Genomic DNA, 13,086 nt, shown 5'->3' with positions numbered 1-13,086 from the left:
TTGTTTGAGTGGGAAAAGTCATTGCTCAATTCATGGAGGAATTTAAGGAGGTTAACCTTAGTCAACATAGGGATAATAAGTGGGTATGGAGTCCAAATAAAAGTAGGTTATACACGATGTTGTCAACCTTGGGTAGTGTGGAAATGGATGTTATCTCCCCTTCTCTCTGAAAAATCAAATGTCTACCCATTGCTAAGCATTTTACTTGGCGGGTTCTAAGAGGTAAGGTTGCTACTTTAGACAATCTTAGTAGAAAGGGAGTAGTTCACTCTAACAACGTATGTCCTTTATGTAAGTCCTTTAGTGAAACCATCAATCATTTTGACAGGTATGAAATCTTTGTCATAGGTGGCTAAGAATTATCTCAGTAAACTATGCATTTCAGCCTATTATGTACATCTTTGTTTAATTTAAATGGTAATTCTATATGAAAAGAGGTATGAGTGGGAGTTGTGTGGGGACTGTGGAAACAGAGGAATGATGTTGTATTTAATAATGCAAGGGTTGATGTTGAACAAGTTTTTTGTGAAACACAACTAAAATTCTAGGCTTGGGTTAAGAATCTGTTTTCTAAGTCATCTTTCACATGTTCAGATTGGTATATTAATTAAATTTCACAAGTGACATGTCATGATGTATACAACACACAATATCATTAAAATAGTCCTTATTTGTTTCTGAACTTTCACATGTCCTAATGTATTTGTATAGGTATTTTATATGTAATACTTGATGTGTTCGTGAGGTAACATTTAAGTTTGAATTTTTCACTATCTCATATTGAAGTTATATACAACAAGTGGACAACAAGTAATGAAATAACGGTTAAGAGAGAGTGAAAAACATTTATATTCTTTTTTAGATCTAGTAAACCCTAAAAAAACATATTTGTGTAACCTAGCAGATAATTTATCTAGACCAGAACAAAAATTGTGAACATAACATGTAGACCCAAAAACTTTAGGTGGTAAGGGATGAAGAGGTTCATGAGGAAATAAAATAGAATGAAGAATTTTATTCTCTAAAACTGAAGAGGGCATACAATTAATTAGATAACATGCACTAAGAACAACATCGCCCAAAAATGTTGAGGAACGTCACCATGAAGTAACATAGTACGAGTAGTTTCAACAAGGTGTCTATTCTTACGCTCAGCCACCCCATTTTGTTGAAGGGTATAAGCACATGAGGTTTGATGAAGAATGCCATGAGATTTCATAAAAGTTATAAAAGAATGAGAAAGATACTCACGAGCATTATCATTGCGTAAGGTTTGAATTGAAACACCAAATTGATTTTTAATTTCGTTATAAAAAGATTGAAATATAGAAAACAACTCAGAACGAGATTTCATTAAAAATAACTAAGTACATCTTGAATAATCATCAATAAAAGTAACAAAATACTGAAACCCTAAATTAGACTTAACACGACTTGGTCCCTAAATGTCAAAGTGAACTAAGGCAAAAGAGGATGAAGCACATGAGACATTACTAGGAAAAGAATTGCGATTGTGTTTACCTAGAGGACACAACTCACAAGAAAAATTAGACATTTTAGACAGATTTGGAACAAGGTGTTGCATCTTAGCAAGACTAAGATGACCTAGCTGAGCATGTACAAATGTTCGTAGGTGGTAAAAACCATGAGACTGACATCCGGTGCCAATTATCCGTCCTGAACTCCGGTCTTGTTAACAAATAGAATCTTTGGTAAAAGAAATAACACAATCAAGGAAACGAATTAGACGACTAATGGATAATAAGTTAAAGGGAGACCTAGGAACATAAAGAACATTATCAATAGATAAAGAAGGAAGAAGATGAATAGTACCAACACCATGGGATGAGATCCTATTGGAGCCATGGTAATGGTTGGTAAATAATCAGAGGTAGAAAACGAAGAGAGAAAAAAGGTTTATTACTGGTAATATGATCAGTGACACCTGAGTCGAAAACCCAAGGACCAAGAGAATTGGAGTGAGTAAGGGCATCAAAAGGTGTACCTGAATGTGCAATAGAAGTAGTGGAACCAGAGTTCTGACGATCCTCATACAATTTAAGAAATTCATTGAAAATTGCAGGTTGACCTGAGATATAAGATGAAGTAGGATCCATGGTAGAAGGTTGCACAAGAACATTTTGGGCAACCGCAACAAATAAGAGAACTACCATGTAAGGCATAACACCGATCAATTTTGTGGCCAAGTTTGCGACAATGGTCACACTTGTGACGCCCTTTGCCCGACTTGGAAGAGGTATATCAGTGATGTGTTTACCTGACACACGCAGAAGGGTAGAACAAGTGGAAGTAAAATTGGGAACAATAGGAGATCCCAAAATTTGATCACGGACATGAGAATAATCATCGGAAAGGCCATGTTAGCCCAATAATTGGGAACTTGGACGGTTGTTCGAACATAAGAACTTGGACTGTTGTTTTAGTTCTTGAGTAGGAGTGGAGGCAGGAGGCAATAATTCATGAAGAAAAGCATGTAGTTTACCCAAATATTCAGCCATCATACCATCAAGACGTTTGGAACAACAACACTAAGGAGATTTTGACACTCACCATAAAGACGTTAAGTATCATTGGTGTATAATAATTTCGCATGTTCCCAAACTTCTGAACACGTCTCAAAAACACGAAAAAATTGTTTTAAAGATAAGAGAATAGTAGATTTAATAACAATGCATAATTGAGCATCAATTTTCAACCTACGGGAAGCCTCATCTGCAACAACAATGCGAACACATTGGGTAAGATAATCAACATAATCTTGACTCTTAAGTCATAATTTAATATCTGAGGCCCAAGTGTCATAATTAGTTTCATCCAATTTGTCAATAGAAAGATGAACATTGACATAACTAGTATAGATGGATGGATTGGGCATAGTGGTAGTCGAGGAAGTCATAAACCCAGTTGTCGGCAGCATAGTGGTAAGAGATGGATCCATAGATCTACTTGCTATCCAATTGATGACAACAACAATAGCAGCGACTCCAACGAGATTCTAGCAGTGGTGGCAACTTCGGCAGCTGTGTCGGCAGTCCCGGTGGCGGTTGACGGTGAATAGTGGGTTCACCTAAAAAAAATTGAATCTTAATCCTAAGCTTTAGATACCATGTTAAGAATGAAGAAAATGAATCTAGAATCGATACCCCTCGTGTAAAATACACACATAGGGATCTTTATTTATAGATGAGAATAATAGCATAATCAATAACATAATAACAAAATAATATAAACTATGGACTAAGTCCATTACATTCAACAATATTGTTTTGCTTGATATTCATTGGGTTAACTTTCTCTATAACTTTTGTTTGGTTTGAAAATAAATGAGAAAACAACTTTATTTGGACATTACAACAAGTAATAGGGATCTTGTTATGTGTATGTCTTCTACTTAATAAATATGAAAAAAATTATGTATTTAATTTTTAGGGTGAAAGTTGTACATTGGAACTTGAAGAAGATGCTTCAAAGTAGTATGAAAGATTTGTGTAACAGTTGGGATGTAGTGAACAATATCATAACCTTACGACACAATAAAATTAAAGCATCATTTCATAAGAGTCTTCATGTTGTAGAATATATATTTAATGTCATCATACATTTTTCAAGAGTATGATTAAGATAATTTGGTGTCAACAATCAAAGTTGTACTTACATATTAAGATGTACTCATGAACTACCATATGGAAGGGAATTACGTAGATATGAACTTAGTAGTATACTATTGAATGTAGTGCATATCATGTAGACCAGACTTAGTCTTTCTTATTTATGAAAGTAAACATGGATATCTTAGTGCACAAAGTAAACATGAATATCTTAATATGCTCATGGGACACTAACTTTAACTTTTCATGATCCTACAAGTACAACATTGAATATCTTAGTACAAAAAGCAAACATAAAAATTCAATAAATTTAACATTTTACCTCAATATCCCACACAATCTTATCAACATAATCAACATAGCTCGTCAAAAAGGCATACCTCTTCGTCTGCAATAAATCATTCATTGTATACAACTCTATGTGCAGGTGCATCTTGTATATCAACACGCACATGAGAAGCTCCAACAAAAAAAATTCTATGAATTAAGGTTAAAAGCCTTTGTCACTAATCAAGTTAAAAGGCACCACCTCTTGTCCTTGTCATACCTGTATTGAAATTAAAATTATTCAACCATAACTTCAAAGCAAAACAAAAACAATAACCTAGGATGTTTGAAGTTTTATCTACCTTAAAGAAAGAAGTAACGCATAATGCAATCTCAAGTTTAAATCAAAACTATAATTTGTATTTGCAAATAAGTAATGGTACTCTCAAAAGCATCATCATTTATATAGTACAAGGTTAAATCCAAATTACGGTGAACACAAAACGAGTTACATAACATGACACCAAATCTATTTATTTAAAATAAAGATATATAACTAACCTAATGAAACATTTTTTTCCAAAATGAAATGTGTTATGGATTTTACCATCAAAATTTATTCTGGATCTTACAATCTGAAATATGTTTCTAGATTTGGAAATGTATTTTGATTTGTATAATCTAAAATACATTATTTTAAAAAGATATGTTTGAAATTTTACTATCTAGAATACATGTCTAAATTCAAGTGTATTTTTAGATTCCACGATCCAAAATACATCCCAAAATTAAACACGTTATGGATTACAATATCTGTAGCAACATTTCAAATTGTACAATTCAAAAAAATTATGGATCAATCAATCTGAAACAAATGTTGGCAACCCAACAAAGAAATGTGAAAAGAGGAAAAAACACTAACCTTTACAAATAAAAACAAAATGAGAGCAATGCACCACAACATAAACTTATGACATATTCAAAGAGCAAATTACAAATTGAGAATAAAAAGGAAAAAGGTGTATGAAGAAGTGGATAGAATTGATTTATCTATCACATACTTCAACAAGTTACCTACTTGAGATCTTAAATAAAATTAGTCTTATTGAATATTTATTCTTTTGTTCTCTTTTACTTTAGCATAAGAAGTCATGAAAAGTGAACATTGACTCCAACCATGAAAGAAATTAATACATTGAAAGAAACTCAATATTGAATATTGTTTACAAATCTAATGACAAAAGAGCTGCACGATGTTAATGGATATTTACAATTAAATACAAAACAGATGAAAAAATAGACTAATATAAAGTCATGTTGGTTGTAAAGAAATACATTTAAAGTTATGAAATTGACTATTACAAAACATTTGCTCTAATGACAAAGAGGAATACAATTCAAGTTGTTCTTGTCTTGCTTTGGTTGGGACATATACTAGTTGGATATGAAGAATGTATTTTTGCATATAGCTATAGAAGAAGAAAATGTACATGAAGATTGCTCAATTTTAAACACATAGTTATTGCTAAAACACTCTCTTCTAGGTAAATTCATTATATTATCGATCCATGTGAATTATATTATTATTACAAGAGATTATAAAACTGAGAAGTTGACTTTAAAAGAATAGTTGAAGGCCTAATTTGAAATGAAAGACTTGAAAAAACTAATATTTTCTGAAAATATAGGTTGCTTATTCTAAAAAAAATCATCTCTTAGAAAATATGTACCTGATTTCTCTTAAAAAAATAAGTTGGGATGTTAAACTTTAAGGGTTCTTATCAAACAAAATCATGAAATTGGAAGTGAAGAGAGTTGTCTTGTAGAAAACACTCAATGACAGAGATTGGTAGGAAAACTTACTTTTTAGTAATAAGAGACCAAACAATGTTCATGCAATTAGTGTGGTGAATCAGCTTTAGGAGTATTCATTGGGTCGGATTACTCGATAAACCGTATTAGATTGGGTCGGGTTCCATATATGATCGAGTCAAATCTCACCCAACTCAAACTAATTCAATTTTATCCGGGTTGGGTGGTTTAGTATGGGTGACCCGTGACCCATTTTTATACTCGTCTACCACTCACTTGAAACAGACATAAACCTAAGCAAACCTAAATGACAACAAAAATACTGTATTTATTCAAATTAAAGACTGAAATTTGGCACTAGAGAGAGCACAAGAGGCAATAGGTCTCACATCAGTACCAAACATAAAAGCAACTTGACCTCATTATTTACAGACGACAACGACAGCATCAACTTGATCACATTAGTTTAGTACCAAATTTGTTCATGTCTAACAGAGTAAACTCCAACTTTTCCAAAATGAATACTAAGTATTGTACAACAATAGTCCACCTCTAGAATAACTTCATTGTTGTTTCGAAGCACCAATAGCCATCTTAGGGTATTTTAGTTATCAGACAGAAATCAACATTAAAACTGAGGTACTGGGTTGAGGCAACAGAGAAAGTCCTGGGAAAAACGGGGGAAACTAAAGTACCCTGGTGATAGATGCTCCTCACTTCACACAGGTATGAGGAAGGCTAATTGTTCACACCTTCCCATGCATAAACAAAGAGGCTCTTTACGGAACCATTGCCCTCAGTAAAAGGGGCTATAGAACAATAAGAAAGCAGATGGGATTAAACCGTACCTTCCTCTTCTAAAGGATCAATCTCAAAACATTTCAGTCCAATAAGGTGAAAACACTATAGAAAATCAGAAGACAAACTCGAGAGAAATTAAATTGAAAATGGTATCAAATTGAAAGAATAAAGGCAAAGCCCTCTTGAGTAGAATGTTGACAATCCGATACACATGAATCAAATATCACCAAATAATGAGCATTACCTCAATGCCAAGATCTATAGATGTTTGAGGATGTATAGAAACTACAAAGGATTGTCCGTGCTGTGGAACACTGAGAAAACAATGTTTGATAAGAGCAACAGGTAATGAATGACATTGGATAAAATACTTGAGCACACAACAAATATATGGCTATAACCGAACACCCTGTCAATCAGGGTCCATGCCTGCTATGTCTGCTTGACACTTACGCTAGGCTTCCATTACACACTAATCAATATAGCATTAAACTTCCTAAGAAGTAAACATCAATTTTAAAGTTTGCCAGCTGTTAAGTTGCGAAATAAGAAAGAACCAACAGCCAAAGCATTTCTCCCACTCCAAGAGTGCTGGACATCCAAAAATATGTCCAATACAAAAATGTAAGTCACAACGGTGATAACAAACTATATATAAAAACAAAATAAAGAAGCATAACAGCTAGTTGAGTAGGCAACGCAGTTACGCACATGTTTGCTTCACACAAAAATATTGATCAGATCCTTGTGAGAGCATTTAAAAAATACACGATTTTCACTAAATTTAAGCCGAATCGAACATGCTATGCAAGATCAAGGTTAAGTAACAAAAATATTTTAGATGTTAAGTGTTAATGACCTCACTGAAATGTCAAATGTAAAAAGATGCAGCATAATAAAGATATCATAATGCAAATTTCAATAATAGTAATAATAGAAAGGAAAGGAAAATCAATTGCCCATATGTGCAATACTCAATGCAAAAATGAATAGTTTATATAAGAATATCAAATCATCCGTCCTTACCAAAACCATAAAACATTTGAAAGAAAAATAGATATGAAAAAAGGGTGAGATAACAGCAAAATAACTTGACTACAGAAAGAAAAAGAATGATGATTCAAAAGCCACATTCAAATATTCTATTTCTATCACACAAGATAGCACTTCTGCAAGCAGTGTAGTGTAGCATTGCAGAATCTAGCCATTCCAGAGAAGCTGTAGTATCCTGTTTTTGTGGAGTGTTTGCTTCGGGGCGAAATTGTGCCAATTTGCAGCTGTTGCAACTAAAATTGATAATGGACTTATAAGAACATCTTTGCTCCAGATTGTTGTCTTTCACGAATTCATTTCATGGTTTTAGGAAAAGGATGAGGTTCAATTTGTGATCTTGTTTTCTTGCTATTCTATACTTCTATATTATTTAAGCTTAATGCATAATATATAAATTATTTAATTTGTATCTATTTAGTGGTCATCTTGCTATTCATCATCTCCCTAAGCCAGTTTTGGAGTTGCCTGGTCCACATTACTATACAGGGTCGATAGTTGTCAATTCTAAAAAGAGGCAGTGGCCAACCAAATATTACTAGTAGGATAGCACGGGTACTTACATGGTCGGTATGCCTATTCTGATCAATCAGAATTAAAAAAACCTAAAACTTAGAAGTGCAAAACACAATGAGATGAAAATACAGTTTTAAAGAGAGTAAAAATAAAACCCAGAAGAAACAAAACAAAAGATATATGGGTCACAAACTCACAGATAGTTGAAAAGAGTGACAGGTTCACCAGAAAATGGCCAGAGATACGGGATGGCCGAAAAAAGTCACTCTTTAGCCAGAAAATAAGAACACTGTGACACAGAGAGTGGCTATATGTCAGAGGAAAAACAGAGGTTGCTATCATCTGAGAATGTGCACACAAGTGACCGAGTAGGGTTTTTGGTTTTGGTTCTGATTCAAAGGAGGAAGGCAAAATCCAAAATTTTCCCCTCTAAAGCAGCTCTGAATAATGCTGTTTTATAGTTCAAATATGTATTTGTTGATCCACTCCAATAGCCTTCCTCGGCTACAATTTTCTATTATTTAGCCATAACGCTGTTCAATTTCTGTAGGGTACTCTGGCTGCTTCATGACAATTCTGAGATAGTACCTCTGTTTGGGACTACTATTTACAACTACGACTAAAGTATGGCAATAATCACTAACAGCTTTCCGCTGCAGAAACCATAATAGCCAAATTCATGGCCCCACGTGTTTTCCATGCGAGACAAAGACATCCAATTATGTTTATGCAAGAGAACTAAGCAGGTAAAATAGAAAGAAGGCAAAATCTCTGAAAACATAGGGAAGGAGTAATATCCTTCATTACACAAAATGAAAATAATAAAGGGAATATATATATATATATATATATATTATATGTGTGTGTGTGAGCGTATGAATTGGAATCATGTTAGCTTACAAAAAATTTAGAATAACATTCAACTATGGAACATAAATACAATTTTTTTCCTTTTCCTTAGAAAAGCAACTCTTTGGAGAAAGGATCAGCACAAGGCAAACTAAAGTGTAGATATCCAGAAAACCAACACTTAATATATACATCATGATGCTGAACACAGTTGCAGAAATTCCAAAACTATAACATAATTAAAAGGAAACGCTAAACCAACAACACGATCCTTCTCGCGGTACACTTTAACTTTTGAATATAAACTGAGTATTGATAGGCACTCATTTCAGGTATATCAAGGGCATGCAATATGGTATGAAACTTATTCCAAAATCACCACAACAGACTACTTACAAAAGATTTGTTCTCATCACCAGTTGGATGTGAGACAAAGCAAACTGCTATTTACACAAGACTGGGTGTATAACCTGAAGCAACAACAAGTCAAAATTGCATCCCTGCTGTTGCAAGCTCCAACAGATCATGAGCAGCCCTGTGGACCTTCCTCTGCTCATAGTCCGGATCATCTGTGGGAAGCTCAAACCGACAAACTGGGCATGTGTTGCGAATTTCCAACCATGGCAAAATGCAGTCCCCATGGTAACAATGAGAGCAAGGCAGCCTCCTGACCTTCTCCTCCAACAAAATCTCATCCTTGCAAATGGCGCAGGCCAAGTTCTTCCCCTGCAACAGCTCCTCCTTCGACAACTCCACCAATGGAAGACTCTCCACAACACTCTTCGCAGCGGGAGGACTTCCCTTCAAGGCACTCTCATTCTCAAGAAACTGCCCGAATAAAACATCATACTCCGCCGCATACACATAACCATCTTGGATTGTCAGCAAATCAGCAGCACCAGCAATGCCCTCATGCTCCAAACCACCACCATTGTTAACATTCCTCTCCGAATTGTTAACCGCCAAGAGAATCTCCCACTCAAGGTACCTCAGCGCCTCTTCACCTCCATCTTCCTCCTCCTCCTCCTCCTCGGCATTAGTAAACCCCACCGAATCACCGTCATCATCATCCTCAATTTCAACTTCATCAACCACCAAACCCGAATCCTCCCTATCATTCACCCTCTCCTCAACTTCCTCCCATTCAAAACCCTCATTCAGTGTCCTCTGATCCTCCAAACAGAGACTATCCCAACACAACCGAACATCGAAATCGTCAAACCCACCACCCTCATCACGAACCCCACCCTCCTCGCCATTCGAATCATCCGAATCCGAACCGAACCCTTCAACTCTAAGCCCTCCCCAACCATCCCCCACCGTGAAATTGAAAACCCTATCGTAATTATTCTCATCGTTGTCCTGCGTTTGGGAATCAATTTCGACGTCAATCCCTAACCCTAACCCTAACCCTAGCACGTGCTCGGAGCGATGGACGTCGCAGACGGCGTCGGAGAAAGGGTTTATGTCAGTGTCGTCGCATGAACAGAGTCGCGAGCGAGTCTCGAAGAGATCGGTGACGAAGCAACTCACTGAGTCCGAATCGGAATCGGAATCGGAGTGAGTGGAGAGGGACGCGAAGGGATTGGGAGAATGATGGTGGTGAAGGTGATGATGACGAGACATGTTATGTTATGTTACAAAAACAAATTCAATGCGATTCTCTGAATCTCTTTCGTTTTGTTCTGTGTTGTGTTCTGCCAGAAAAACACGACAAAGATTTCAGGTTTGTGAAAAATAAAATCTGTTCTTATCGTTTGTGGTATCTTGCGTGTGATTTTTAACGTTCTTCTTCTTGTTCTTTTTCGTGACGGAGACTTGGAAGAGTAATAGCAGCAAGAGTGCGAAGATGAGAAAATGTAAAAAAAAAGTTTAACTGTGAATTTAAATTCATTTTAATTGTAGATTTTTATTAATGTGGATTGAATTTTTTTAATATCAAAACAATTAAGTTTATTAGAACTTTTTGTCCATTGTTTAAGAATAAGAGGAGATGATTATAAAAAAACTATCACTGGATTATTTATGTGTGATGAAAAAAATAGTAAAATCAACAGAAAAATATGATAAATTAATTAACTAAGTTTTCACTTCAACTATGTATAATACAAAGTAAGTTTGTATAACAGTGTAAGATACATAAATTTAAAATAAATAACTCATTCTAATAATCATGAGTTGGGACATTTCTTCTATTCAAAACTACGCATAAACATGTTTTATGATTTTTAATAAGCTTACATAAGTTTCATACATCTTATATAATTGATTTCTTGTATAATAAATTATCTTTTAAAATTGAATACTTATTAAATTATAAAAATTTGGTTAAAGTTCTCTATTTATTTATATTGTTTACTATGTTAATATGTTGACTATTTTAAATTGATATCTCAAATTTGATTTTTTTTTCTCAATTTATTTTTATTGTAACAATTATATATTTGTGATGTATTTTATCAATTTAAGTTTCCATTGATTGCTTGGAGGTTTATGGTATGACTAAAAATTAATTTTTTTAGTGTGTACTTAATACTTTCAAGGCACTTTTACAGTTAAATAGGATTTAGGATTTTAGCGTGGAAAATTTTTGTTTTATGTTGTCCACTATTTCCTTTTCAATGTATTAATTGAAGGATTAGTTTGTAAATTATTTTATCTTTGTGTGTATATCCATGCTTGATAGGAATGTTTTATTTATTGGTTATTATATATGAAGGATTTTTTAACGTTGTGATCCACTATGGAGGTTTTTTTTTTAAATAGTGATAGAGTAAGATATTGGTCGTGAGACAAATACATGATCATCTCATTCAGATAGATGGAGTTATTTTGAGATACTAGGCTTTCTAAAATAATGGACTATTTAACACTAAAGGAGTTGTGGTATTCATGTGGTGGGTGTTCTAAGTTGGAAAATAAGTCGTACCTATTGTTTGATATCAGTGGTACAATTAATATGGTAAACAAACATTGCAAATAAATATGAGAAAATACATTTATTTGTGGTACGCATTGTGTCAAAATCCTAAGTCATTGCTGACCTTTTTTAGAATATGAGAGTGGTAATGATGGAGGGATTCAGAATGAAGTTAACTATGACAATGATGGTGAGGAGTCTGAGGGTGAGGGCACTAATGGTGATGACATTGATGGTGATGTAGATGAGTGATAAATGTCATAATTCAGTAATATTTCATACAAAATTGATAAAATAGTTATAATTCAACCTCTAATTTAGGAATTTGAACTTTTTTACATATTTTTTTATTATGAGATGAATAAGAACAATTTATTCCCAATTTTGTGTTATTTTCAGAAATTTAAGGAGAGATGAAGCAAAATGATATATTATGAATAAATATGTCACTTAACTCAAGCCCAATTAGGTTAAATAGAAAATGTGAGGCATAACCCTAAACATCATTGGGAGGAACCAAATGAAGGAAACCCAAAAGAGGCAGCTGTCAAGGAGAAACGCTTTGGATATTTTTTTCTTGTTGTCCATGCTTGTAATAGCCACCATGAGTGGCTAATTCTTTTATTTGGGATTGAGACTAATATGTTCAAATTCTTATATATTAATGTGATATTTATCTATAGTATTCAATTATTGATTGATGATTGAAACTATTCATGATTTTGATCCTTAAATTTGATTGGAAAGTACTTATAAGCATATGACATAAATGATAATGCTGAACATATTTAAATGCTAGAAATAAATTTGAAATGTTAATTGCTTTATAACATATGTTCGTAATGATAAAAAGTTTTTATAAATATGCGAGGAATCGATATTCATGATGCTCTCTTAATAATTTTGTATGCGATAAAATAATATGAATGATTGCAGATATTAACAAGGAGTGGGAAGATTTAGACAGTGGGGATGAGAGTGAGGAAGGTGATGATGGACCACAAAGTAGTGGTAAATTTGATACATTTAGAATGCCCAAAAATATGGTTAATTTCAAGTGAGATTTAGGGACCTATTTTAGAGACAAGGAGACTTTCAAAGATGCAATAGGAACATATGTTGTCCATTCTGAGAGAAATTTAAAAATCTTGAAGAATGATAATAGGAGAGTTAGGATTAAATGTAAAGGATCTATGGAAAGTATAGTGGTGTGCATATTTTGGCCATTTACCATCGACCAGT

General features: G+C 33.9%; 1 protein-coding gene and 1 long non-coding RNA gene across 2 annotated transcripts; both read right to left on the bottom strand.

The window, feature by feature from the left end:
• Positions 1-2,779: 2,779 nt before the first annotated feature.
• LOC137837056 (uncharacterized) lies at positions 2,780-4,170 on the bottom strand. Its single transcript, XR_011085359.1, has 2 exons — positions 4,010-4,170; positions 2,780-3,088 (listed from the first exon to the last, which is right to left on the bottom strand). It is a non-coding gene; the product is annotated as an uncharacterized lncRNA (long non-coding RNA).
• A 4,796-nt stretch (positions 4,171-8,966) lies between these two features.
• Positions 8,967-10,756, bottom strand: LOC137837055 (uncharacterized). Its single transcript, XM_068645913.1, has one exon. It carries the CDS (start codon positions 10,548-10,550, stop codon positions 9,411-9,413), a length of 1,140 nt encoding a protein of 379 aa, XP_068502014.1. The 5' UTR covers positions 10,551-10,756; the 3' UTR covers positions 8,967-9,410.
• Positions 10,757-13,086: the final 2,330 nt, after the last annotated feature.

The sequence above is a fragment of the Phaseolus vulgaris genome, chromosome 4 (genome assembly GCF_000499845.2).
Source record: "Phaseolus vulgaris cultivar G19833 chromosome 4, P. vulgaris v2.0, whole genome shotgun sequence".
In the NCBI taxonomy this organism is placed as follows: domain Eukaryota; kingdom Viridiplantae; phylum Streptophyta; class Magnoliopsida; order Fabales; family Fabaceae; genus Phaseolus; species Phaseolus vulgaris.
The sequence above is the reverse complement of the archived record's forward strand: the minus strand, read 5'-3'. Positions and strand labels throughout refer to the sequence as shown.